The sequence below is a fragment of the Choloepus didactylus genome, chromosome 8, assembly GCF_015220235.1.
Source record: "Choloepus didactylus isolate mChoDid1 chromosome 8, mChoDid1.pri, whole genome shotgun sequence".
Classification (NCBI taxonomy): Eukaryota; Metazoa; Chordata; class Mammalia; order Pilosa; family Megalonychidae; genus Choloepus; species Choloepus didactylus.
In genome coordinates, this window is record NC_051314.1 from 74,621,305 (window position 1) to 74,648,791 (window position 27,487).

Genomic DNA, 27,487 nt, shown 5'->3' on the forward strand with positions numbered 1-27,487 from the left:
ATATGAGGCAGGACAGAATAGGGCATCAAGGCTGTGGTCCCTGGTCTTCTGTTCAGCTTTGAAAGAGTTAATGCAGAGCTGTGACTTCAGCTGCAAATCTCATGGGACAAAAATTTCCCCTAAAGCTCTGAAACCTTCCCAAACCATAAAAGCTTGTAAAATCATGGACCCAAAGCAAATTCTTAGTTAATAACAGAAAGCATGGGGTCATAAAGGTTGTTAAACAACTGCCCAAAGACAATTTTTAGATACATGATGGCAGGTCACAGTTCCAATAGCTATCTCCTCCTAGAACAAAGAAGACACTTTGTGTTCAAAGGCTGAGATAAGAAAATCACTGTAAAACTTTCCTATATAACAAGCTAACCCATTGCCACTCAGTGAATACTTTTCCCTTGAACGCATCCATGTTATCCCTTTAATGAGTGTTCTTTCTCTCTTTCTTTAATAAACTTTACTACTTATACCTACTGGCCCCTCTTGTCTTTGAATTCTTTCTGTGGCAAGAGTCTTGAACCTGGAACAGGGTTCTGCCTGGCACTGTTGCCATGAGGGTGCCAGTTATAGGTATACCCCCTCCCTCCAAATAAACAAATGTGGTGCATTTTTCGTAAAGCTGGATTTATTAAATTTAAAGAATTGTCCTTTATTCTAAGAGTATGCCCTTCTTACTTTTCTACTAAGTAATGATGGTGATAATAGATAGCAGGTTTTCTTTTTTTATTGTATTATATCTATCTTCAGAAAGGTTTTTTGTTATTGTTGTTAATTTTATTAAACTGTGAAATCCAAAAGTCTGGGAACTATTAGCAAAATGGTTAAGAGGACAGAGACTGGTCAGCCAACCGTGGAGCCACCACTTACCCCACTTACCAATTGTGTGAATTTGAGATAGCACGTTGCCAAATTAAACAAACAAACAAAAAAGAGGCTGCCCAGTTACATATGAATTTCAGATAAAGAATAATTTTTTGTGTATGTTGCTAAAATATGGCCTGGGACATACTCTAAAAAAACTATTGGTTGTTTATACGAAATTCAAATTTAAACAAGCGCCCTGTATTTTATCTGGCAGCCCTAACTTGGGAAGATTACTTAACCTTTCCATTCCTAACATACAGTAAGCGTTTACTACATTTTACTTGTTTTTGAAATCTTTGGATGTCCTACGGCGGGACTCACTGTGTGATTTTATCTGTCACTTAATTTCTGGGAGTTGCAATTTATTCAACTGGTAAACAGAAATTACAAAAGCTCTTTCACAGACTTGATGTAAACATGAAAGGAAATAAGTCGTGCGAATAGCTCCCGAAGGCGCATTATTGTCGTACCGGGCCCAAGCCCTGGCCTGCCAAGACTACACAACCCACAGTCCTAGGCGGCGCTCCCATCCCCCTCGATTACGTCATTCCCTGGTCTCGTCCTCGCCAATCATGGCTCCACCAGGGGTGTGGTAGTGGGCTGTTCTCGCGACTTTTGCTTTACCCTTCTCCCTGTTCTGCCCCTGTCGCGAGACTTCCAGCTTCTCCGCCTCCTCCGCCGCTCCCTTTGCTGCCGCCTTAGCCTGGGACCCGGCCTCAGCCTCTTCCTTATCCGAACATCAGCCCCGGCTTCTCCGAGGCCAGGTCCCCCAACCCCGCCTCGCCGCCGCCATGGCGGACCCTAAATACGCCGACCTTCCCGGCATTGTGAGTACAGGGCCGGCCCCGGCTCCCCACGACTGCCCCCCCGACCTACCAAGGATCCCCAACAGACACACACCCGCGGCCCCTCCCGCCTGCAGCCCCTCCTCCGCTCCAAAGGCGCTTGCCGCTCCCTCCCCGACCGACCGCAGCACCTTCTGGACTCCTCCGACCCGACTGAGTCAGACTGTCGGACGGAGCAGCAGGCCCACTTTCCGGCAGTTGCCGCTTCCCCAGCCCCGGAATGCTCCAGGCGCTTTCCACTTGTGCCCTACTGTTTCTATCAGCCCTGTCAACACTGCCCGTGCTGCCCCAAATCTCTCCATAAGCCCTCCTCCCACCCCGCCCCAGACACACAGGTTGTTTAGTGATGGCCTTCACCCGGCCAAGGAAGAGGTTAGGGTGGTAGCACCAATTTTGTGCCAGAAGTGGAACTCTGTCCTACGGGAACTTGTTCCCCGATGCACATGCCGACGTGTGCTATCTTTGTGTCACCCTACCTGCATCCTCGGGGTGGGAGTTGTGCTATGGTAATGGTGTATAGGGGCTAATTTGAGGATAGCGCTTACTTACTTCTGACATAATGAGTGCAAGGATTTGCCCCCCTCCAGATTCAGGGTAACATCTTTGTTATCACTAACACCGTTTACCATCGGGTCCCAGTTGTCCTCACTGTCATCCTCACCCCTCTAAAATATGGGGAATTGACATGCTGTTTCGGGCAGGTGATTGTGAAAGGACAGAGTCTCGGCATCACACTCTGCTTTCTTTGTTAGTTTGTTCAAATGGTGTGTTGGATGCTGGGTAGTGAGGTTGGGTGATCACTGCTTCTACCTGCAGGCCAGGAACGAGCCAGATGTTTATGAAACCAGCGACCTACCTGAGGATGATCAAGCAGAGTTTGATGCGGTAAGACTGTGTGCTGCCTCAGGACTCCTCTGGACTCTGATCTGTCTTCCCCAGGGCAGGCCCTCTCCCTTCTCTGGCGAGCAATAAGCATGTATGCCAACCCCAACCTAGATGGGTATAGGTTTCAGGGCTTGCAGAGGCCTCACAGCCAACAATGAGCGGTGCCATGAAGGAGAGTCACGTTCATGGACTTAAAACAAGAAGACCTATTGGCAAAGCCCTGATCCTTGGGCCTTTTAAATAAAATCGGACTATCTCAAATCAATTAGGTTTGGGGCTGGAGACTTAATTAGTCTCCTGGTAATGAATCCTGAGACCTGAGCACTTATAAACTGCTTGACATTAGGGACGAGGCTTTCCCTTTCATAAAGTATTTCACTCAGTACATGTTCAGTAGTGTCCTACCAGAAGCTAGACTTTGAAATATAGAGGAATACTTTTTATATCAATATTCAGTATCCATTGGACAAGGAAGAAAAGGATTTGGAAAATTTATAAAGATAAGGAACCTGATCAGAGCAAAATAAGTTTGAGAGAGAACATAAATCTTTCGTATCAGCTGAGGAGAGACCCTGGTATCACTTTCAGGTCTAAGAAGACATCTAGATTGAGGAGGAAGGAATTAGCTGTAGACACACTTTAACCAGGAGGGTCACCACTTAGCATTGTTTCTTGAAAGTTTTCATTCTGTGTTGATTTTTGTGCAATGCGGAGAAAGGAAGAAATGTTCCTGACCTCAGGGAGCTCTAGACTAATGGGGGAGTTAGGATATATGCAGGAAATACACAGAGGAGAAAACAAAACTGAATGAATGAAAATCAGCATAGTAGAAACTCTGTATGTAAGTGCTGAAGGGGATAAAGATGGATTAGCATGTCTTATAGGATGTGTTTTAGATTCTGTTATTTCCAAAGAAAGCTGAGCTGGGGTCACTTTGATGGTATGAGAGCTGAGTGAAGATGTGACCAAGAGTCAGCGGGATCAGGCTCAGCATGTACTACTGTAAGTCCTGTGGCTGTATCTGTGGAGCTGGTTATTTCAGGGAAACGCTGATTGCTGGCTTATAATGTATGGCTTGGTGTACTCACTTATTCCTTATTTGATTCCCCCATGTGGAAGAAGCTTCTGCCTTTTAGGGAACGCCTTCACTGTCCCCTCTCTCAGTGGTGTTTCTTGTGGCTTCTGTATCTGCTGGCATGTTAGTCTGTCCCCAAAGCTTGAGTATGTGGAGATCAATGCAGAATAATGCATTGCCTAAGGACCTGGGTGCTCACCTGTACTCCAAGAGGTATCTTAGTAGGAAGCAGCCTCTGGCCTCACAGGGTAAGGGTGTGGATGCTGAGGCCTTCACTGAACTGCTACAGTGCAGAGATTGCTCAGTTCTGCCAAAAAGATATCAAGCCTTCATGGTGAGATAGTAAATAGAACTTTGTCACTAACTGTGATATAAATGGGTAGTATCATAGGTGTCCCCTTTCCAGGTGGAAGAAAACACCTTGTCATTTTCCTTTTGAAGGACCTGGGAGATCTCTTAATAATAAGAATATGACACCCATTTCAGGCATGGCAGAAGCTGAATGTGTGGCTCAGATTGGCTGTTTCTTCCTGCTGAGCCTGAGCAGCCTATTTTAGTAGCATGGGGGAGTGGGGGGGGATTGGTGGGGAAAGGATACCATGAGTCTTCATTTTCTGAGGCTCATTGCCCAGGATGTCATTTAACAGTGCTTAGGAGCTTGACGGTGAATACAGGGGAAGCCGAGTTGCCTCACCACCTAAGGCCAGTTAAGTGGCTCACCATCACTAGGGAGGAGTGAATGGGGTGGGGAGACCTTCCACTGCTGCAAGAGCCCGTGTGGCTGAGATGTTTCCTGATGTCAGCTAATATCTGGCCCTTGCAGGTCCCTGTGGGCCTTAGGAGACAGCTTTTGGGAAGTCAGCTGAGTAATAGCTCTTCTGCTGTTCTTAATACTAACGTAAATGTGCAATGTGAGGAGCAGTGGGTTGCACTTTTACAGTCCAGGAATCTTGTGTCCATGAGGCCTGGATTCTCTGCAGCAGTCTGTCTCCTCACATACCCTCCCCAAACCTAGCACAGGTGACAGCTGCACATTAGCACTATTGTGGCTGAACTGTGAGGTTTTCAGTCACCTTCCTAACTCCTAGCAACAGAGTTCTCTGCCTTAGTCTCCAAATTATTTTCAACTTTAATTAAAAAAAAAATTTAAATAGGTAATATCTACACATAGAACAAAAGATTCAGGACTTTATAGTGAAAAGTCTATCCACCACCCCCTACCCCCCCATCCCCCCCCACCCCCGCCACTACTCTGTTCCCTTCCCTGGAGACAGCCAATATAACCAGCTTCTTGTGGAACCTTTTGGAGGGTCTCCAGGTTTTTATTTAAAGGAATGTCAGGTATTGTTAACCCTCACTGTCCTCTTACTTCCTTCCGATTTCTCCTCTGTGGATGAAATTGGACTGCTGAAGGAAATAATGTCTTCTAATGTCCCTTTAAGATCTTGCTACTTTAACTCATATTTAAAAGTTTTGCTGTTCCCACATGGGGTGGGGGGAAGAGGAGAGGAAAGTGGTAGAGGATTTTAATTTTGCTGCAGATGATCCTGATTTTTTCTACTGTCCCCTTAAAACAATTTTAGCAGGAAATAGAATATTCCAAACTAGGAATGGGCCAGAAAATGGAGCAGAATAGCCTTTTCCTCCTCAATCTGGGAGGATTTCCTCTGCATTTCAGACACTCTGCATTGACTGGGATGATGGGCTTGTTTGGAGACTTATCTTAATATGTCTGGACAGGAAAGGTAGTTCCCAAATGGGATTCCCACCCTTCTGAGCCCACAGTCTTCCTTGGTCTGTGAGGCATTCTGCTCATGGCTTTTGAACCATTGGAGCAAGAAGAGTAAATTAAGAAGACCTTAGAAACAGGATTTATTTCCTCCCTTTGTGGTAAAATCACCTCCAGTGCCACGTGAAAGGGAATAAAATGACCAGGCATAGCTTGGTGGGGCCCTGGCAGAGCTTTAGTTCTCCAAAGATTAGATACTGCTGGACACTCCTCCAGCCTGAGATGAGAAACAGTAGGTTCTCTTCCTTACAGTTTGGGATGTCATAGAATATGCTTGATTGTGTTCATTGACTGTTGGCGCACTTGAACTTACCTGAGTTTTTCCTAATGCTTCCCCCATCCTCCCTCCTTACCACCTTGCCTGGACACTAGTTTGCACAAGTAAGACCATTCAATGCTTCTTCTCTGCATGTTTTTTTTTTCATCTGCCGTCTCGCATGCAATGCTCTGCCACTGTGCTGTTGTTGTAGCTAATTGTTTTAAATTCCAATGAGTCCCTAGGTGGGTCACTGTGGGGCCTGCTGGCCTTATGTTTAAAGATCATTAATCAAGGTATAGAAGTACAACTCTCATCCATGAATCATTGTCTCTTCCCTTTGTGAGGTCTGCAGAATAAAACTGTCCATTGAAGGATGGGATAAAACATGGAGGCTGTGAATGCTTTTGGACATGAGGTATTTAGAAGTAGTTAGAAGGGGGTCGCCTTTCTCCTGCTCAGACTAGAATGGAATTAAGAGAAATCGGACTTTTAGCCATTTCAGACAAGAGTGGAGAACAAGGGGCCTGGCCACAGGAATCACTTCTTAGCTGTGTGTGGATTATTGCTGGGAAAAAAACTTCATTTTAATACCCTGTATGTTTGGAGAAAGGTAAATTGGGACGGGGAGGAGAGAAAGGGTGTTGTATACACTCTTAAGAAAAGAATAACTTGGGTTGTTTATGCTTCACAAGTCTCTCTGCTTCTGTACCCCTCCTTTAGAAATGGATGGATAGTCAGTATTATGAGGTCCATCCTGGACAGTTTTATTCTACAGTACTATCCATCTTCCTTGTCATCATGGTTCTGAAGTTACCCTGGCTACAGCTTTGGCATAGAGCCTGAACAGGCTCAGAGAGCAGCAATGGCCTCCTGTCTGTTTGATTTAGAACCTCAGATCTTGTCTTCTGAGGCACAGCCACTTAGCCACACAGCCCTGGGGAGTCTGGGAGTCCATTAGTGAGAACGATTGGGAGTTATGTATCAGGTAAGCTGGTACCCGTGATCGGGGCACCTGGGATTTTCCAATCAAGGTGGCTGTGGTGTACTAGGTTTCCATAGTGACTCTTACTTAATACTCCACGTTTCAGGAATTATGAATAAAATCTCATCATTCCTCACCCCCACTCAAAGGACAGACCTGGAAGTGATATATACTGTTTACAAACTAATACACCAGTTTTCCTTTTTGTTGATTTTTTTGTCCTCCCCTGTTCTGTTGTTCCTCCTGGTTTGAGCTTGAATGCATGACCCACTGTCCTCTCTCCCTCCTTGAGTTTCTCCCAAGCTGGTTTTAGGTTGGTGGGGCAAATAAAAGAAAGGTACAGAGCATGTGCCTCCCCTCATGTGTTCAGATGTGCACCCCTGAGTGCGTATACCCCACTGCCCACTCTGAGCCAATACATCATAGCCTGGACTACAGGACCTGGAGTCACCTCTACCCTGGGCTGAAGGAGGCATCTTGGCTGGGCTGGATCCTGGCATCAGACAGAGAATGGAGAGGTTAACATTCAGAGGTGTCTGGCTGAACTCTCTGTGGCAGGAAGCAGCATGGTCTTTACTCCACCATGTATTTTCTTATGCACATAGCCATCCTCAACTTTGACCTACCCATCAACAGAGCTCCAAGAGAGGCAGGGCATATGGCAGGATTTTCCCTTCTGTCAGTTCTTCAGCAGCCTTGCCTGGAAGTGGGATCTTTATCTGTGTGGCCTGGACTAAAATAAGGCCTCTTTGAAATACTCTTATGCTTCCCCCTTGTCTGCCCTCCAGCCCCTGTGACTCTTGTGAACTAAGGGTTGAGGAAATATGTTCTGCACATGGGGTGGTAGCTGGGAATCTTGGTGTACTCTGGACTCTTTGTGCTAACACATCATGGCAGATTGCCTTGGACACCTCAGAGCCGCAGGGTAAGTTACCAGTCATGATCAAGGCAGATACCAATAGGCTAGGCTGCATGAGGGAGCAGGATTTGCCGAACCTGTCCTCTGGCAGCAGGAAATAAGATTGGGACTGGAATTAGGTACTTCACATTTCTTTAAACTTACCATCTGTAGCTGACATAATTTGTTCTGCCTAACCTAACGTCAAATCAAACTACCCACATGAGCATGTGCATCTTTCTACTCTCATTGTATCTAATTCTCTCAAAACTAGAGAAAACAGGAGACAGGAAGACTTGGGCCAAGAACTAGTAAGGGGAGCTTCCACCTTGAGAATTATGGACCTCAGTTACCTACAGGCCCTCAGAACCTCCATAGTGTCTGCTTCATATTTGACCATCTCCACAGCTTCCTCTGCACCTGAGCCTTCTCTTTCCACACTTTCCTACTTCATGGCACTAGCTTATGACATCTGCTAGTCCTCAGACAATCCTCAGTTGCTGCCACTGATGGCAAAGCTTCATGACATCCTCACCACCAGAGAGGAAAGGGTCCCATGTTCTCCTTTCTCTTGGGGTATGTGGTGACCCCAGCTGAAATTTCTTGGCCCCCAAATTGTGCTAGGCTCCCCTGGGGCCCTGTGGTGCAAGTGTGTTTGAAGACTACCATGTAGTGCATGTGACAATTTGCTAATAACAATTTTGTCTTTTTTTTCCCTCCCTCACCCCCATCCCCTTTGCTCCCTTTCCTTTTAACTCTTTTGATTTTCTCACCTCTGGGGAAACCGCAAGGAGCTGGTAAGAAGCCTGACCTTTCATCTGCTTTTGTAATGGGGTGTGCTGTGATGGGCAGTTGTTTCTCTGTCCTTTTGTCTCGACTAAAGCTTCTATCCCTCTATTCAGTCCCACCCCCCAGCTCACAATCTTTTCCCATCTCACAAATCACTGGAATGACACTACCCCCAACCCATGCCCCAGAGCTCCTAGACACTGATGGAGTAGGTGCCACTGGAGGACTAGCATGTGCTGTCCACGTGCATCTTCTGGGGCCACACCCTCGAAGAGGCTCCAAGAGGACGCCAGAGTCGGGCAGCCCTTCTGACCCAGGACGCGCTCCTACAACAAGGAATAGTGGGTTGAAAGTGCTGCTCATCCCTGTTATTGTCCAGCCATTCTGTGTTTACGCAGTTTTACTCCACCACTGCCCTACTTAGGAAAGTAAATAAGAAAATATGTTCTCATCTGCACAGTCCCTGGCCCATAATAAGGGCTTAACAAATGGTAGTTATGTTTAATTTTTCCTTGGTTTGTAGATTATGCCTCCTATTCCTCTTCTTGAAGAGGCTTTTGTTTGTTTTTAATGGATTTGTACATCTTTGTTCTTGATTGGGGCTCTCACAGGTAGGAATAGCATATTCTTGAGTGTGAACTTAAGGGAAGATGGTTGTCTGTCCTGAGCATGAGTCCTTCTCGTACCGATGACCACAACTGTGGCTGGTGGGTGCTTTGACCATGACATTTCAGAGAAGGTTAAAGAGATAATGATTTGGGACTTAATTGCCCCTTCCCCCAGACACTTGCAAGCAGGATGTTGGGCCCTCTTGCTTTCCCTTGAGTTTTAACTCTTATCCTCTGCCCAGCACTTCCCTGGAGAAGAGATAAAGACCCAGGTTGCTGTTTTTTCCTTACCCCCTCTCCTCCCTTAATTTTTAAAGCTGCCACTCACACTGATTCCTTTGCTTATATCAGAGCACAGGTGAGGGATGGGGCTTCCTTCCAACTGCTGCTCTTTCTCCGTGATGTCCCTCTATTTCCCCCTCACCTCCCACACATACCTGCACACAGAGGCAGAGGTTCTCGGTCCCAGCTGCATATCAGATTCACCTGGGCAGCTTTTAAACCAGCCTAGTGCCCTGGCTCTATCCCAGAATAATTAATTCACAATCTACAGAGGTAGGCCCAGTACCCGCCCCCAACACACAACTTTTTTAAACATTTTCTAAATGATTCTAATGTGCAACTAGGTTTGAAAACCATTGTCCTAGTTGAAGGACAGAAGACTCATTTTGCCTTTCTCCTGTAGAAGGTGGAGATATCATCTCCCACAGAAAAGCACTTCTGGGTTTCCTTCCCCCTTTTAGAACTATAATGAGAGTGTTTGGGCTTCTGACAAGTGAAGGAGGGACATGCAGTCCGGAGAGCCCAGTCTTCATGTAATTACTGGAATCTTTGGACAGGAAGTCAGTTTCTAGTAAGAAAGGAAACTGCTTCAATTTCTAGGGCAGAGTCTCTTTTTCACTTTCCTCTACTGTGTCCCCCTGCTTCTGGAGGAACTTCATTGTTTGAGACACAGTAGAGGGGTCAGAGAAGAGGCAGGTGCTGCACTTCTCTTTGAAAAGATGCGGGGCTTTCTCCATTTCAGGGCTTGCATGTAGCCAATCCCCAAGGGTTCTTTTGACAAGCATATTTGCTTATGCTTCTTGCTTCTAAGATGTCCCCTAAAAAATAAGCTAGTATGCCCTGCCCCATCTCCCTACCTCCTGAATTCCCTGGCCTTAAAATAGCAGCCTGGAAACTGGGCTGCTGGTCAGGCCCTCTGCCAACCTTCCTTCTTATCTGAGAGCTGGTGTCTTCCCTTCAGCGGGTTTAAAGTCCTAGTGTTTACCCTCAGAGTTAATGGCCTGATTGTCTACCTTCCCTCCTCTTTCCCTCCTGCAGGAATGGGAGAGTAGCTTTAAAGTGGACTTCCTCAGTCGGCAAGCAGATTTGCTTTGGGGAGGGGGAGGTTAAAAGAGGTCAGGTTGGTTTCTGGCCTAGAGTGCATGGTGTGTGCCAGATAACTTTGGGGGGGGGGGTGGAGAGACTTATGTACAGAGTGGGTGGGGAGTTTGTGCTGCTTCTGTTCCTGGTTGAATCAGGCTAGTAATATTTATACAGTTGAGACTCCAAAGTTATCAGGAAGCTTCAGTTTCCTAGATTGAGCCTGTGTCAACAGCTTGGAATGGAGCTGCCCTTCTTTCTTGGAAAAATTGGGCCCAGTCTCCTAATGTTTGGGGATACTGTGGATAATGGGGAAATGAGGGTGGGACTGATTCTGCCACTGATGTGAATCACCTATTCCTGCAGGAGGAGCTGACGAGCACAAGTGTGGAGCACATCATTGTCAATCCCAATGCTGCCTACGACAAGTTCAAGGACAAGAGAGTGGGAACAAAGGGACTTGGTGAGACTGGGCTGAAAGTTAGGTGGGGGGAAGCCTGGAGGGCAAGCATGAGAAGTGGCTGCTTGTCTTCAGGTCTTAGTGACTCTTGTTTTGGGGAAGAGCCCCTCATGGAGATCTCTTGTGGAAACTCTCTCAGTCACCTGAAATCATGACTGCCCTGGGTCTAAGTCAGGCCCTCAGTTCCATTTTCTTTTTTTCTGGCAGATTTCTCAGATCGTATTGGAAAAACCAAGAGGACAGGATATGAATCTGGAGACTATGAAATGGTTTGTTGTATGTGTGTTGAGAACAGGAAGTCACAGGGATCTCATTTAGCATGCACTTAGGAGGAGTTTCTCTCTGGTTGGGGGTCCTGGGGAACCCAAAAGAATGCAGTTAAGGACACTTTGCCCCTTTTCTGTTTCTTGTGGAGTGTGTCTAAGCTTCTGGCTACTTCTCATTCCTTTATCCTGGGGTGTTGTGGATTCTGGGTTGGACATGATCCCCTATGTTTTAGGCCTGAGGTTTGGATAAATCCTTGAGGTTCTCTGTAATGGGAGGTGTAGCCTCACCCTCTGTGTTTGCTCTCTAGCTTGGAGAGGGTCTGGGAGTGAAGGAGACACCCCAGCAAAAGTACCAGCGACTACTGCATGAGGTCCAAGAGCTAACAACTGAAGTTGAGAAAATCAAGGTAACTACCAATTCTTCTCTCCACTCGGCTATGGCTTATAGGCATTGATCCCTAGAACACCCAGCAGGAGGAGAAAGATTCCCTAAAGTTCCAGGATAAGGGAGCTGAGGCTTTCAGCATTGAGGAGTACACACAAATCTACATTTAGTGCTATGGGTGAACAATCCACTATACTAAGGACCATCCCAGTGACTTTCACCTACAACTATCCTTAAGGGTCTTGATCCATTTTTGTTTTTTCTTGATTCATTCTTACCATTCCTCACTGTCTCCACCTCTTCTCATACCAGATGACAGTGAAGGAGTCAGCTGCTGAGGAGAAGCTGACCCCTGTGGTGCTGGCTAAACAGCTTGCAGCCCTGAAGCAGCAGCTGGTTGCTTCCCACCTGGAGAAACTGTTGGGACCAGATGCTGCAATCAACCTCACTGATCCTGATGGAGCTCTGGCTAAGTGGGTACCCTACTTTGTTGGGAAATCACTGCTGATTGGGGTTAAGGAGGGTCTCAGCCAGGTACTGACAAGGATACTAAGGGGAGAGTTTGTCTAGCTTTTCCTTAATACCAACTGTGAGGCAAAAGTGAGAGTGAGTGACTGGGCCAGCTCACGTCTGTTTTGTCTCCTCTTGCCCCAGGCGCCTATTGCTGCAGCTGGAAGCAACAAAGAACAGCAAAGGGGCTGGTTCAGGGGGAAAGACAACCTGTGGGGCTCCCCCCGATAGCAGCCTTGTCACATATGAACTACATTCTCGACCTGAGCAGGACAAATTCTCTCAAGCTGCCAGAGTAAGTATGTATGTGGTCTTGATTGGGGGGCAGGGGGATCAGACATGGGAAAAGCTAGCTGGGAATGAATGCTTCTGATTCCACAATGTGTCATTCTCCATGTTTCCCTCCTTTCAGTTAAGATTTTCAGGTTGTGGCTAGGGATGTGTTTCGGGGAAAGGAAGCCAGTGGTGGTGGTGGTGGGGGGGGGGGGTATGTGTGAGAACAGCAAGCAGGGAAGAGCAGGATCTTGTTCCTCCCACCTCCTTCCTTTAGGTTGCAGAACTTGAGAAGCGCCTGACAGAGCTGGAGGCTACTGTACGCTGTGATCAGGATGCCCAGGTCAGGTGTTCTCTTATATGTAGTCAGCCTCATAACCTGGATCCTAAGCTTTAAGGACCATAGCATTCCACATAAGCCTGGGAGGAGTTAAGAAAGGGCCTTAGTTATAGGGGTCAGCCAGTGGGTTGCCAGCTGAGAACCAGAAAGGATGGGAGAAAGTGGTAATCACATGGAGACATAAGGACCACTATTTTCTTCCCTCCCTTTCCCACCAGAATCCTCTTTCTGCAGGTCTTCAGGGAGCCTGTCTTATGGTAAGTATAGAAGGAACTGGAGTGTTTGGATTATGGAGGGGGATTTTGGGATTGGGTTTGTTTTGAGAATTGTTTTAGGGTCTATAGCTTTATGTTAATTAACCCTAGTGGGACAAGGGGGAGCCTCTTCCTAGTCTGATCATTCCCCCTTCACGAACCTTGTCCTGACTCCACCCCCAGGAGACTGTAGAGCTGTTGCAGGCAAAGGTGAGCGCCCTGGACCTTGCGGTTTTGGACCAAGTGGAAGCTCGCCTACAGGTATTAAGTGGAAGGCAGACTAAATTATGGGTAGCTTTAGAAGCCCTTGGAAGCCCTCACTACCAACCTTACAATCTGTGCTTTCAGAGTGTCCTGGGAAAGGTGAATGAGATTGCCAAGCATAAAGCCTCTGTAGAAGATGCAGATACACAAAACAAGGTCAGGAAGACACCTTTTTCCCCATCCTCATATTCCTTCTTGCTCCCTCATATTGTCCGAGTCTTCCTGGTAGAACATCAGTCCTCAGGTCCCTGTCTTCAGCAGTTAGCTGAGAGAAGGCAATGTTTCCCTTTGCCTAGTTGATCCCTTCTCCACCCACTCTGTGCTGGGTCATGTCTTTTTAGGTGCACCAGCTATATGAAACCATACAGCGCTGGAGCCCCATTGCCTCTGCCCTTCCTGAGCTGGTGCAAAGACTTGTCACCATCAAGCAGCTGCATGAGCAAGGTGGGAAGCCAGCAGCCAGGGATGCCATAAAAGGAATTGAAAAGTGGGCAGCTTTTGTTCCCCTCCCTCCTTAGTCTCAGATTTTAGTCTCAACCATATCTTTCTTACCCTCTTTTGTAGCCATGCAGTTTGGGCAGCTCCTGACACACTTGGATACCACCCAGCAGATGATTGCTAGTTCCCTCAAGGACAATACCACTCTGTTGACCCAGGTGTGTACCCCTTTACTGATCTGCCACCTCCCTTCTCCAGCACACACAGACTAGGTTCTCCGGCTTTCTCATAGGGTTCTGCCTTAGTCCATTTTGTAGTATGATGATGTGGCAGGGGCTTGGTTTGAGTTTCCACATTGTCAGTGTTTGTGGGACATCTGACAACTCATTTAACCCATGAACCTCCATCTTCCCATCTGTAAGATTACACTTACCTCAGAGTTATATGGATTAGGTGAAATAATATGGGCAAATTGTTAAGGTGTCAGTCAACATGAGTTTTGCCTACAAAACCTATCCTTTCTCTGTAGTCTCAGCTTTGCTTTACTCTCCATGGAGTCATCCTCCACGTGCTCTTGCTCACAGTACATTTAAAGGAATATGGGCTTTGGAGTCAGGAGCTGGGCTCCAACCTTGTTCTGCCACTTCCTTTGACCCTCGGCAGTGAGCCTCACTTCGTCATTCTTTCTTTAGCAATGCTGGGCACATAGTGGGCCCTCAGTTTCTGCTGGAGATGTGTTCTCAGTGCTGGAGGGAGCTTTAAAGTCAAGAGAGCAGCATCACAGGACAATCAGGATACATGAAAATATATGCAAAGTACTTAATATATTTCCTTCTAGAGTGGTCTTCTAAATTTTTTGAACCAGTGAAACCCTCATTTCAACAAAATCTTACTTGATTGTATAAACTAATAAAAGAACTTTTCTGGTTGAAATCAGGTTGGGAATTTTTGGACTCCTGACTGCTTGACAGACTCCAAGCCAGTTCCACGGTACTCAACAAGGGCAGTTTGAAAACTGCTGCTGTAAACATTCCCTTCCGGGGCCCATAAGCTATAATTCCCTTTATTTATTTATTGTTGTCTTCCGAGAGAATTTCTTCAGGTCTTCATCCAGATGCCCTGATCACCAGGACCTGACAAAAAGGCAAACCTCTTTGTCACTTTCTAGGTGCAGACAACCATGCGTGAAAACCTGGCCACAGTCGAGGGGAACTTTGCCAGCATTGATGAACGGACGAAGAAGCTGGGAAAGTGAGCACCGTTGAGAGATGGGGAAAAGGGGTAATCCCTACTCTTTTGAACTTGAACAGCTTATTAGGGCTGTCCCCTCAGTGGTTTCCCCTTAACTGTAACTTTTGAATCCTCATCTATTTGACACCGGGGGTGGGGGGGGACAAGGGGTTCTTCTTGCATGTGGGGTTTACATCCCTCCCCTGCTGAATACAGAATGGTAGCTGGGGGATAGTAAATGGTGGTCTCCCCTCAAGCCCCAGGGACGAGGATATGGGCCCAGTAAAGGTCCAATACTCCTTTGTCTGGTGGGGGAGAAGGCTTGAGTTCTGTCCTCTGACACAGCTTCTGTGGCTGATTGTAATACTGTACAACTTTTTCTGACCATTAAATGCTGTACTCTGTGTGGCCTCTGCTGTGTTTCCTGGGGAAGAGGCAGTGCTGAGAGACAGACAGACCTTCACAGCAAAATAGGGGTCCTAGGCCACTCTCCACCTCAAGAGAAGGATTTAAATTGTAACCTGTTCTCACCAAAGAACTAAGAAGAAAAATGAGTACAGAGCCAGAGCCAGAGTTTCAAAATATTCTCATCTGTTAAATTAAGTGTCTCCCATAGAAAAGCAGTGGAGGCCCCACAGGGCAAGTACAAAACAGAATTAAAACTCCCAAGGGTCTTGTCTTTACAAAAGAAAAGGCAGGAGGCAGCCCCTGGACAGCTGGTCATGCTGGCCGCTCCGGTTGGACCACGTTGCATAATCCTCAGTCGCATCATCACAACGTCTCTGAGCGTTTTGATGGGGGGAGAAGGGGCAGTGTAGTGTGTATGGGAGGAGAGGACCAGAGGGTTCTCTTTGCCCCCTTACCCCCGTTTTATATCCCAGAGGAAAATGGAAGGGAACCTGGCTACACCCTGAATTGAGGCTATGTGTTTCAAACCTGGGGACAGGGTAAGAGGGGCATCTGTGCTTTGAGCAACCTGAGCCAGAGACAGAGGGGTGTTGGAGGGGTGAGGGAGGATGCATGATGCTTATTGCTTTGTACCTTTCACTGGGAAGGAGGGCAGCAGCCAACAGTAGCTCACAGGTTTGTAAACTGAGCCTGCTGGCTTTAAGAAGGGAGGCAATGAAGTCGAATTAAATATAAAAGAGTCACTTGTGCAAAAATAACTTAAACAAATAAAAGACCTGGGGAAGGGGGTGTTCCCCTTAGCGCCTGGTGGGGAGAGGGCCATATACCACACACACACACCCCCAGACCTTTTCAGTGACATGGCTTTGGGGGTGAGGGGGTGAGTTTCCCTAACCCCTGCAATGGCTCAGGATGGGATTGTAGGGGAAGGAGTTGCATTTGTGCTCTGAGTGGGGAGTAGTGCCCCCACCCACTGTCCACAGGTACAGGTGGCTAGCAGGGGCTCCCAAGGCTCAGCACTCAGCTCTCCCCAGTCAGGGTCAGATCCATCTCCAGGTATGGCTGCTATGGGGCCAGTTTCCTCCTCTTGTTTTTGGCAGGACGGCCAGGGCGGGCCCGGGGAGGCAGAGGGACAGCCGCCTATACGAGATGGGAGGTTGAAAGAAGTGATCAAACTGCTAGGCATCAGGAATTCTTTTATTTTTCTCCCCATTCCCTCTAACCTTTCTTTCCTCCCTTATACATCTCTCATACTCACCATTCCCACCCACGCCCCCAAACACACACACTTACACACACTTACTCGGGTTGTGGGGCTGGGTTCCAATGTAACGTCCTGGCGGGAGCTATTGCTGTTTCGGGTAGGGCTGCAATAAGGGGCACAGAGGATCAGGACCAACTCCCCAAGCACAAGGTGAATTTCAGAGTTTGACTGACAACCTTTCTACATCTGGACAGTAAAAGCATCATATCCTTATTCAAATTCCAGTACATTTATGGCCTTGTTAAAAGTCACTCTTTGGACATTTCTATAAATTCAACAAGCAGCAGGGAAAGGTCAAGATTGTGATGGGCTCAACACTCACTTGTATTTTCTCCTCCGACCACGACGAGACTTTCTGACTATCCCAGGGGGCACCTGGGAAAAGATGGACTGTATGTGTAGGAAATGTTAGAAAAAGGCACCATGGCCCTAGCTTTTCCTCAGAGCCCTCCCAGCCCAACCTCCATCACTGCACTCACCTTAAGCTCCTCAGAGTGGGGCCCAGGAGGGGGTGGATCCTTGGGCTCAGCACCCCCTTCAGCCAGCTCCCCATTATGCTGCCAGTGGTGGGTTCTTTTTGGGGACCGCTCCATTTGTCCATTGAAGCCACCACGTGTTCCCCACTTCAGGGCCAACCGGCCAGGCTCCCTCCGGCTACCAGGCTTTCGGCCCCGGCCTGGCCTGGCCTCACCATTAATGCCCCTAAGTCCCCCTCCTCCCCGCCGGCCCCGTTTCCCTGACCCCCTCCCAGTGAGCAGCTCAGGGACTGGGGGATCAGGAGAACCATGGGGTGGGGCTAAGGCACTGAGGGGAGGCCGGGCAGGCTCTGGTTCGACGGCTGAGGTGGGGCTCTCTGGGGGCAGACAGGGGGCTTCTGGCTGCTCTGGAGGAAGCTGCAGGCAAAAAAAACAAAATTCCAGTCAGTTTGAAATACAGTCCCATGTTAATATAATTTGGAAAGCCTTAAATTTCCAGTTTGGAAAAAAATTCTCTCCCTGACACACACATACACACCCACACCCTTCACCTGGAGACTCTGTAGTAGGCAGGCTAGGGGACTAGAAGTCTCTGAGAGCGGTGGAGGAGCTCCCCCCCCAGGGAGGAGCTGCAGCCCTAACTGGCCAGAGAGAAGTGGACCAGGAGGTTGCAGCAGACCGGGGAGGGTTCCAGGGCTGCTGGTCAGCGAAGTCAGGTCACCTGTTGAGGAATTATAAGGTCAGGGCTCTCCCTAGGCAAGCAAATTAGGATGAACAGACCCTATTATTCTCTTTAACCAGTGGCCAGACTTTCTTCCCAAATTCACCCAGCCACTACTACCAATTTTTACTTCTTCCGTTTTTCTCATTCTCTCCAAGAATCAACCCTCAGACTCACCCAGCAGGCTGGCACTCAGCAGAGGGCTAAGGAGTTGGGGGGGTCTCCCTGAGTTGGAGGGGGCCTTGCCCAGAGAGGAGGCCCCCAGGTCAGTAGTTGCCGTGGTGACACTGGAGGTAGGTGGTCCAGGTTGGGGGGCACTCAAGACACAGGGCTAAGGAGAGAGAATGGTTGTAACATTTCCATATATAAATTAGTCAGCAGATTCATAATACTTTCACATACACAATCTCCCTGAAAACTCAATGAGACAGACCAGGCTTATTAAATACAGACCTGGTTCTTGTAGCCATCCTACACCCAGTCAAGAACTAAACCCTCCCGAGAGGACCTGAGGAAGAGCTCAGGCATGGACACTAGAGGCCTTCAATTCCCAGCTCCCATCTCTGACACTACTTCTTGTTCTGTCCCACCCAGCCACCTCCTATCCTCACCTGGGGGGGTGTCCCCGAGGGGGGATCCAGGCTGGCAGCCAGCAGCGCAGAATTTAAAGCTATGAGGGTGGGAGGGGCTGAAAGTGGGGGGAAAAGTAGGGGGGGCAGGTCTCCCAAACCTGAAAATGGCTCCCCACTTGGGACCCCGGCTCCCTCTGCAGATCCCTCACCATCCCCAGCTGTGGGGCCCAGGGCCAGCAGGGGCAGGAAAGAGGCAAGGAGGTTGCTAGGGGGTGCTGAAGGGGGTGGAAGAAGATCTGATGGAGGCGGTGGAAGCAAGGAAGCCACCAAAAGCGACGGCCCTTCGGGCTCGCCTGGGGCTAGAGGAGGGCCAGGTCCCCCTGGTGGGGGTAGCAGGGGCTCAGGGGGAGGTTGTCCCCCTCCCCCAGTCAACACACCAAATAAACTGTGGCTGAGCAGTGGAGAAGATGGGGGCTGTCCCAGACTCAGAGGGAGAGGCAAGGCCCCCAGCATCCCAGGGAAGCCAGCTCCACTCAGCGCCAGGCCCTGCTCAGGGCTGGGGAAAGGGAAAGCCTCCCCACCAGCCAGGGGAGGCAGAGAGCAGGCTGGGCCCGCCCCCATCCCCAGCCCTTCAGATGGGCTTTGAAGAACAGGGCTGGGGACTATGGGGGCTTTGGAGGCAGCTGGTGGGGCAGGGGCACCTGCAAAGGAAGAAAGAGATTCAGCTCAAAAGAGGCCCTTTCTCCCCATGTCCAAAGAACCCAACCTCCGTGCCCCCAACCCTGTCAACCACCCAAAAGCTCTCTAAACTCCCCACTACATGCCTTGGCTGTCTCTTTCCACCAAGGGTGAGGAAGGGCTCCGTGATACTTACCTGGCACACTGCTGAGGCTGCCACTGGGGGTCCCAGGCAGAGAGGGCTGCATGGGGTGCCTGGGCTGAGGAGGGCTCCCTGAGGAGAGGGTTGGGGGAGGAGGAAGGTGTGCATCTGACCCCAAAAGGTTAAAGCTTCCATCAGAGTGGGAAGGGCCAGAGGTGGGGAGTCCCAGCAGGGACAGCACAGAAGGGAGCATAGGTTGAGATGGCTCAGGAAGAGAATAAGTTTGTGGGGTGGGAGCAGGGGCCCGAGGACGGCTCCGTCTAGGGGTTTGAGGGCCTCCTCCCTCTAATAATCGCAATACAGTTGGGGGTCGGCGGGGACGACGCTGAGAGGGACGGGACGATGAGGAGTGGGAAACTGAGGGCATCTGGGCACGGGGCCGTCGGCCCTGTAAAGTGCTGGGAGAGGGTAGCGGGGAATGCTGTGCCTTGGCTGCCGCACAGAGCAGGCTGCTAGCAAGGAACGGGGATGCCCCTGGGCCCTCCACTGTGGGAGCCCCTCCCAGGGGTCCCAGAACCAGGGGCAGGTGCATAGTGGCTGAAGACACTGGTGGCTGAGTGGCAGGACCAGGGGGACCAGGGAGATTATTGCTTGGGGGCAGAGAAGGGGGTGTTAAGGCATCACTACAGTGGAAGGGGGGGTCTGAAGGTGGTGAGGAAGAGGCATGGGGAGCTGGAGGAGAGCCCAGGTTAGGGGGCACCAGGTTGGATCGGAGGGTAGCACCCCAGTTGTATGAGGGGGCATTGAGGCTGATAGCAGATGGAGGAGGTGGGGCTGGAGAGGGGGCATTGCCCCTTGGGAGGAAACAGGGGCTGCTGCTACCCGCAGAGGGAACTGGGTCAGGAAGCCTTGGTGGTGAGAAGAGTCCCCCGGGGCCTGCTAGAGGGGGAAAGGCCTGGGGAACTGAGGGTGGTTCTGGGGGAAGGGAGCCAGGGCCCCCATTAAGTGGAGCTGCAGGAGGAACTCGACAGGGAGGGCGGGCAGAGGAGGGCCCTGGGGACACAGTGTGGAACATTTGGGGGCTCGCTCCTTCTCCTGCAATAAATGAGAAATGGAAGGTCAGCCTGAGGCTCCCCTTCTAAAAATGTCCTCCCATCTTCCCCAGTCTCACTTCCCACAAGTTCCCAACCTCCCTACCCGCTTCTCTCCCCACTACACCCTTCTCCTTGCTCTCTCTCTATACAGAGGTCCTCCCACCACCCTTCTTCCAGGCACTTAGGTTTTCTTCAGTCTTCCTGTAGTGTGAAGAAGACTCACCAGGAGAAGAGTGTGAGCAGGTGGTCTCCATGCTTCGGTACAAAGTTGCCATGGCAACAGTTTTCCGCCGGTGGTTGCACAGCTTGGTCATGTCCTCCTCTGATGCTGGCCCCACCCCAGCCCCACCTGGGGTCACCGGGGCCAAAGGGTCAAAGTTGAAAACCTGTATGGTAGAAGGCACGGACAGGGACCCTGAGGGGGTGGAATCTGTGAGAAGGGCTACTGTGATCAGTGATTTGCATTAAATCTCTTGGCTTATCCCTGTGCTCTCTGGCACCCCTCAAGACTCTAACCTTGGGGACACTGAGTGGACACTCCAGACCACACTTGCAGGTCCCATCGCTGAGGAGGTAGCTCCGAGTTTGCTCCAAGGAAGACAGCTCTGTGCCACTTGGGCTGGGAGAGGACAGGGTGAGAGGGGGGTATGGGGTTAGCTGACACTGAATCACAAGATACTCCTACAGGACAGTTCCTAAGTCAGTCAAGGACCTTTCGAGGAAAGGCAAAGGGTAAGGGATGTGGGAAGAGGCAGAGAGAGGGAAAATGGATTCAAAGAGCCAGAGATAGAGAACAAAAAGACTGAAGAGGGCAAATGGACTGGAGAAGAGCAACAGGGTACCAGAGATATGGGCTATAAGAGAAATGGTGGGAAAGACATAAACCAGGCAACCAAAGGACGGTCGGGGTAATAGAACTTGGAGAGCTTTAAAGATCCGTACCTGATATAGAGCACAGCACCCTCTCGAACACAGCGCTGCCAGCCAATGGGGACAGATGTGGCCACAGGGCCCCCAGCTCTGTCTGCTCCACTGCTCTCATTGCCCCCATTCATTGTGTGTAATCAGCTCCCACGTGCCTGATAACACAGACATTGATGTGGGCACTAAGAGGACTGAGCTAGGCTGAGTACCTGAGGGAATACTCCCAGAAGGCAAAGGTTGTGGGGAGACCCAAGAGAACTGAGGGATGCCGCAGGGTGGCAAGGGGAAACTCTTAAGAAAGCTGGGAGGAAGAACGAGGGAACCCTCTGCCATACCACCATGGCTACCTGAACATCTCTGCAAACATTGTGGGGTCCAGTCTAAAGCCGGGGGCCGCCAGCTTAGCCCACACCTGCAACGCAAGCACAGAAGGAACTGTCAGGAATCTGCCCAACTCAGGAAAGCACCACAGTCCATGACTCTCTCGGGGAAAGAGCCTTAATAACGTGAGATAAGTGCCTGGAAAGCTCTCAGGGATCTGCTGGCTGAGACCACAACCATGCTTTCCAAGCCCATTCCCTAGGGACCAGAGGATCAGCGCCTCAACTCCCAGGGACCAAGGAATCATAGCCCTAGGCCTAGATATAGGAAAAACAAGGCCCTTTGTCCCATTAAGGACAGGAGACCTTACCCAGGAGTGTGGGCAAATTCCCATAATGCCAGACCACTACGCAGTTTCCCAGAGTGTCTGGCCCTTGCTGTTCCCTCCCCAAGGAAGATCATATAAAAATTATAGATTGCCCCACAGGTCACCGGGCAGTTACCCAACTGCCCCCTGTGGTGGTACCAGCAGAACACCCCCCATGCCTGCTCCATTAGACAATCACTGATCAAGTTCATGTGGGTCTTAAGAGATGTAGGAATCAGTCTTGTCTTCTCCCAGGACACTGAGAAGCTCCTGAATTTCCCCCAAGCTCAGGCAAGGAGATTCGGCTTCAAATTAGCTCTAAGAGAGATTCTCCTCTGATATGTGCGGACGCCTCTCAAACCTGCAAGTATCCCCCTCGACCTCACCGTCACTCCCAAACCACATTGGCGGCTTCCAAACTTTCCCTCTCATAACAAGGCGCCCTGTCACCCCGGCCTGCTTCCCTCAGCTTGGGGAGGAGGGGAAGGCGCACGAAGTAGGAAGGAACTTGGGGAGAGGGCGGGCGGAGGGTGGGCGAAGCACTGAGGGGAGGGAGGTGAAGAAGGCAGAAGTCAGGCAGTGAGAAGGAGAAACGGCGGGGGCAGGTGAGGGCGGGGGAACTGGGATGGGGCCGGGGAAAGGGGCCGAGAGGACGCGGAGGGGGCAGAGGGTAGGAACTGGAAGAGAGGGGAGGGGGAGGGGCAGTGTTGGGGGGGCCGGGCCCCGCACTCACCGCGGCCCATGGTTCGGCCGGCCCCGCCCTGCGCAGTCGCGGCCCAGAGGGTGAGTGGGAGGGGGTGGGAGGAGGGTCGGTGGAGCCCGAGCCTCCGGTACGGCCCCGGCCAGTCCTAGCAGGAAGCGCCGCCACCGCCGCCGCGGATCACCGAGCGGCCTCCCGCGCATGCGCCATGGGGGCCAGGGGCAGCCCTGGGGATTCCGTTCCCAGAAGGCACCGCGCAGGCTGCTGCTGCCGCCGCCGCCGCTGCTGCCGCTACCGCCGCCGCCGCCGCCGCCGCCGCCGCCGCCGCCGCCGCCGCCGCCGCCGCCGCCCGGACGGTAGAGGGGCGGGGCTGTGCCCCCGCCCAGCGGACAGCAACGAGCCAACAGGAGGGGCCGCAGTGCGCATGCGGGAGCGCGCCTGCCCCTCCCCCACAACCCCCCATTAATCCTCAAGAGAACAAACACCCCACGCAGGCCCCCCCCATCCTCCGCGGAAGGATCTGCGCCTCTTCCCAGGCCACTGGTGGCCAATCCCCACCCTCCTCGGGGAGGGGCCCCTTACAAAGCCATAATCTGCAAGGGGAACCAGGAATGCCAGGTCGGGGAGGAGCTAGCCCCAAAAGATGAAAGTCGCGACTTGCCCTGCCCCGCCCCAAAGGCTTCCCGGGTAGTGTGCTGGGACTTGACCCGCCTCCCCAGGTCAACATGTCACAACATGACCTCGGCCTGTCAAGTCACGTGACCTCTGCCTGTCACTGACAACCTGATCTGTCTTTGGGCCAAGGGAGACCATCTGGTCCAACCCAACCCACCTCCACATACAGACGGGGAAATGGAGTTCTAGAGCGACGGAGCAGCCCGGCCGAGGACCTGTGACTGTCACACCACCACGGAGGCCTGCCATCCAGTCACAGCCGGCCTTGTGACAGTTTCCACTGAGACAAACTCTGGCTGCCCCGTGAGGGAACTGACAGGATATGTAGCAGGCCATCACGTGGTCTGTTCTCTACCTAATGGCACGAGAAAAATACCTTGCATTTTGCATTGATGCTTTTTACTTTTGTTCATGCTGCTTCCAAATTCATAGTTCTTCTCTCATTTTACCTTCATAACTCATCTTTAATTTACAAACGATAACAGTGAGGCACAGAAATATTAGGTGGCTTGTCTAAGGTCCCCGGACAAGTGAAGGGCAGCTGAGGCTAGCTTTTGGGCTCCTGACAACGCAGTTCGGAGCAGTCTAACATTCAAGTGCACGTACACATCCCGGACAGGAAGGCTCTACTGGTGGTCACAACTCCCAACACCTTGGAGGCAGGAGGCCTGTGCCCTGCTCCTCACAGCAGCGGGGTCATAGGACTGTGAAAAGAGCAGGTGGAAGATTGGCAAAGGGCACAAGAGGGCAATTGGTGGAAGATAAGTGATTCCTCAGAATCAGGTCTACTGGGCAAAGAATATGGATTCTGGCAAGCTGAGGGCTCATCAGAAACTTACAAAGATAAAGGGTGTGCTCTCAAGAGAAGCCGAAATGATTACCAAGGGGATTCGAGTACCTCGGCCCCTTTTCGGAGGGTTAGGGGACTAAAAGAGGAGATCCTCTTATGAAGAGTTGAGAAGGTGTTGACAATTCTGGTGGATGGATGGAGATTTTCAAAGGAGGGAGGTTCAAAAGGAGTACGTGCCCTTAGCTGCAGGGGGCAAGGAAAACGGGAGTCCCTTACGAAGGAGGTAAAACAGAGGGCAACGCTAGGTCGGCGGAACAACAGCTCCTGAAGAGACAAGCTGCTGAGGCCTCGCACGCGCAGGGCGGCATATGGACAGCCTGGGAGCAGCCGCGGTTGATAGCTGTTGGAGCCGTTGGGTGCCGGGAGTTGGCGCCCCGCCTTCTCTCCTCTTCCCCCTCCCCGCCCCACGCCTCCCACCACTCTCGTTGTCCCTTGCGCGTGCGCGCGCAGGCTCCGGTTGCCAAACATTGCATCATCCCCGCCCCCCTTTCCTCCCCTTCCCCCTCCAGCTCTCCCCTCCGCGCGCGCGCATGACTCACCCACCTCCTCCGCGAAGCCTCGTGATCCGAAGCCACTTCCGGGTCCAACGCGACGTTGACCCCCCAAGCGGGAGGGAACGATGGGGCTGGTGCCACGGGGCTCCTGAGTGGTGGATGTAGGGGATGAGGCGGGGCCAGCGCCGGCGTGCCGCTTTCTAATTGGTAGGCTTCTGGTTCCCGCCCCAGAGAGGAGTGCAAGGCCACGTTAAAAGATCCCTGCTCTGAGCTCAGCTGAGGTCAGAGGCTTGAGTCTAAGGTACGGAGCGGATCATGTTGAAGATGAGCGGGTGGCAGCGACGAAGCCAAAGTCAGATCCGGAATCTGAGGAGAGAGGTGAGTACTGGCTCCCCATCTGCCCTTTACCTTCCCACTCTCACGAACATGGGTTGTCCCTCCAAAGTTAAGGCATCCGCTCTTTAGGATGTGGCCCCACCCCCTCCACAGTGAAGTTAGTGACCCTCCGGGGGGGGGGGGATGGGAGGAATCCCTTATTCAGGAGTGGTGCTCACAGACCTCTCTTCCTCTGGATGACAGCGTCACTCCACTTCTGCCCGGAGTACGGGCCCTGCTCTGTGCTGTTGGGCGAGGGGGCGCCGGCTGCCTCCCAGAGACTCCTGTCTTTCGGGTTGCTGACCCCAGGCCTCCTCGTTAGACCTGTCTAGTGGGAGACGGGTCAACAGGACATACCCCCGCGCCGAGAAGGCTAGGTGACCGTGGCTCGGGCTGCTATCGCCGCCGCTTAGCCACCAGCAGTCCTACCCTTGTGCCACTCGAAATCCTGTCCCAGCCACAGCTTCTTGGGACCAGCCTGGCCACATTGGTAGCTGGTGGCTCCTGGACCCTCCATGGGAGAGCTACTCCACACCTGGCAAAGGACAGGAGAACTTTAAGGAGACTGACCCAAATCTCTGGGAGGAGGGGTGTAAATGGACAAGGAGCAGAGATGGATTCTCCCTTTCCCCAGAATCTCCCGGCCTCCTGCATAAGAGAGCAGCCTAAGTGTGGGAAGCCATTTGGAGTCTCCCTGGTGTATTGTCCTTCCTCTGGGATTGGTCCCTGCCTGTTTCCCCCATCCTGTCTCCCAACCAATCTCTGTGTAACCATTGCATCAGGCCAGCCCCGTTTGGCTCTGCAGCCCTCTGGCCTGGGGCTCCACTGCTGATGAAAGCCAGGTCCCACGCACTGGAAGGCAAGGGAGCCATCCCCAGGGAGGACAACCCTGCAGAGAAACACTGAAGGCGATATTGCATCTGCAGTCCCCAGGGATAGGCAGCCGCCACTCTGCTTCTGAGCTTAGTCCTCCCTACCCCGTAAGACACATGGGGGAAACTTATCCACTCATTCTTAACAAATATTTATCCAGCACTTACTATGTGCCAGACACATTTGGGGCCCAGGGTGCATTGGTGAACAAGAGGGAAAAAAAATCTCTGTGCTCACAGAGCTTACATTTTAGTGGAAGGAGGCACAGAGTAAACAAATGCAGTGGAGAAAACGAAAGCCGAGAAAGGAAGAGAGAATGCTCATGGTAGGGGTTACAGTTTTACAAAAGGTGGTCAGGGATTACTTCACTGAGGTGCCATTTAAGTGAAAGACCTAAAGGACATGCATGCAAATATCTGGAAGAGCTTTCCAGAAGGAAGAGCAATAGTAAAGACCTTAAGGTGGGAGTATGCCTGGGGTCTTTAGGGAGCAAAGGGCCAGTTGGATGGACTAGAGTAGGCAACAAGAGGGTAGTGAGGAGAGAAATGGAGGGGCAGGGGAGGAGCAGATTGTATAGTACCTTGTAAGATATTTTAAGGACTTGAGCCATTTATATGAGTGGAATAGGAAGTCATTGGAGGGTTTTTTGCAGAGAAACATGACCTGACTTAGGTTTTAAAAGGCTCATTCTGTCTGCTGTATTGTGGATAATAGACTTGAGGAGTAGTAGCAGGAACAGAAACTGGGAGAACAGCAGTAATCGAAGGGAGAGAGGATGATAACTTGATATAGACTGGAAACAATGTTGAGTGTTCATATTCTGGTTATTTTTCAGGACTGCATTAAGAGATTTTGCTTGTGGCTTAGATTGGATTGTGGGGTGGGAGAGAAGAGAGAAAATAAGATCAATTTACTGAGATGGGGAAGATGTTGGAAGGGGAAGATCAGCAGTTTAGTTTGGGACATAGTAAGCCTGAGATGCCTGTAAGATATCCAAATGGAGATGGTAAGTAGACAGTTAAGATAGTTGAATTGGAGTTCCCAGGAGAGGTCCAGACTGGAAATGTACATATGAAGGATGTCAGTATGGGAATGGAGTTAGGAAAATGCCCCTTGATTTGTTCCCTTCCCTGTGGTCCAGTCCTTACCCTGGCAGCTTGGAGGCCTGCTGTGATTTTAGAGAAAGCCGAGTTGGCCAGGACTTTGCTATTGTGTAATCAGAACTACAAAACATCAGCAAACTAAAAATAAAAGGAAGTCAGGCTCTCTTCTGTCCTTGGAAATGGCTACAGGGACCATTAACTATCCAAACTGCTCCCATACACTTCAAGACAGGATAAATGGAAGGACAAGTAGGAGGCTGGAGATAGAAGTAAGCAATCTGCCCCTCCCTTTTCCAAAAATGGCTAACATTTATTTTTTTTCCCCCACAGTGTTCCAGAAGGAAGAGTATCTTCATACATCACCACACCTGAAAGCAGGTAAATTTAACTAACCCTTTCCCAAGATCAAGTCTTAAGAGATGCTGCTTCACTTCCCTTTGCTGCAACCCTAAGAAGTTAGGACAAGACCTAGAGAAAGTGGGGGAGAAGGGTTTGAATCTGAGCAAGATTTTGCTGCCAGCCACGTCCATCTTCCTGGCCTGCTCCTCACAAGGTGTTCAAATCATTATTCTTAGAGCATGTCCTAAATTGTGCAGTCAACCCCAATAAAGACAATTGTTCTCACCAAACCACAGTCCCTATCAGTGTTACACTGACCCAAAGGACTATTTGTCCAA

The 27,487-nt window shown here is 50.6% G+C and overlaps 3 protein-coding genes across 19 annotated transcripts in view; 2 read left to right on the forward strand and 1 right to left on the reverse strand.

Annotated features, from left to right (window-relative positions):
• The first annotated feature begins 1,504 nt into the window (after nt 1-1,504).
• DCTN2 (dynactin subunit 2) lies at nt 1,505-15,177 on the forward strand. Of its 3 annotated transcripts, XM_037845871.1 has the most exons (15): nt 1,505-1,688; nt 2,523-2,591; nt 8,386-8,391; nt 10,720-10,816; nt 11,021-11,082; nt 11,388-11,486; nt 11,777-11,937; nt 12,119-12,269; nt 12,525-12,590; nt 12,806-12,844; nt 13,025-13,102; nt 13,190-13,261; nt 13,447-13,549; nt 13,670-13,761; nt 14,712-15,177. In XM_037845871.1, the coding sequence occupies exons 1-15, from the start codon at nt 1,653-1,655 to the stop codon at nt 14,796-14,798; spliced, it is 1,218 nt and encodes a 405-aa protein (XP_037701799.1). In that variant the 5' UTR covers nt 1,505-1,652; the 3' UTR covers nt 14,799-15,177. The 3 variants fall into 3 exon arrangements, with proteins under 3 accessions (XP_037701799.1, XP_037701800.1, XP_037701801.1); XM_037845872.1 differs by lacking the exon at nt 8,386-8,391 and having other exon boundaries at nt 1,506-1,688; XM_037845873.1 differs by lacking the exons at nt 1,505-1,688; nt 2,523-2,591; nt 8,386-8,391 and adding an exon at nt 8,413-8,724.
• Nucleotides 15,178-15,342: 165 nt separating this feature from the next.
• Nucleotides 15,343-23,914, reverse strand: MBD6 (methyl-CpG binding domain protein 6). Of its 8 annotated transcripts, XR_005218322.1 has the most exons (15): nt 22,474-22,721; nt 21,400-21,464; nt 21,071-21,207; nt 20,645-20,747; nt 20,352-20,514; nt 19,089-20,129; nt 18,254-18,915; nt 17,820-17,973; nt 17,473-17,642; nt 16,925-17,338; nt 16,768-16,835; nt 16,485-16,548; nt 16,152-16,321; nt 15,815-15,878; nt 15,343-15,555 (listed from the first exon to the last, which is right to left on the reverse strand). XR_005218322.1 is itself a non-coding variant. In XM_037845868.1 (13 exons), the coding sequence occupies exons 3-13, from the start codon at nt 21,181-21,183 to the stop codon at nt 16,247-16,249; spliced, it is 3,027 nt and encodes a 1,008-aa protein (XP_037701796.1). In that variant the 5' UTR covers nt 21,184-21,207; nt 21,400-21,464; nt 23,273-23,914; the 3' UTR covers nt 15,343-16,246. The 8 variants fall into 8 exon arrangements, 4 of the variants coding, with proteins under 4 accessions (XP_037701796.1, XP_037701795.1, XP_037701798.1 ...); XR_005218323.1 differs by lacking the exon at nt 15,815-15,878; XR_005218320.1 differs by having other exon boundaries at nt 15,343-15,878.
• An 808-nt stretch (nt 23,915-24,722) lies between these two features.
• ARHGAP9 (Rho GTPase activating protein 9) overlaps nt 24,723-27,487 on the forward strand; it is a 34,887-nt gene continuing 32,122 nt past the window's right edge. For 4 of the 8 annotated variants that reach the window (XM_037844973.1, XM_037844975.1, XM_037844974.1 and 1 more), the window contains exon 1: nt 24,725-27,188. In XM_037844973.1, coding sequence (XP_037700901.1) covers nt 26,990-27,188 — 199 coding nt within the window. In that variant the 5' untranslated portion in view covers nt 24,725-26,989. Of the gene's footprint in view, nt 27,364-27,487 lie in introns of all 8 variants that reach the window. The other 4 variants (XR_005218218.1, XM_037844979.1, XM_037844976.1 and 1 more) reach the window with 3 other exon arrangements.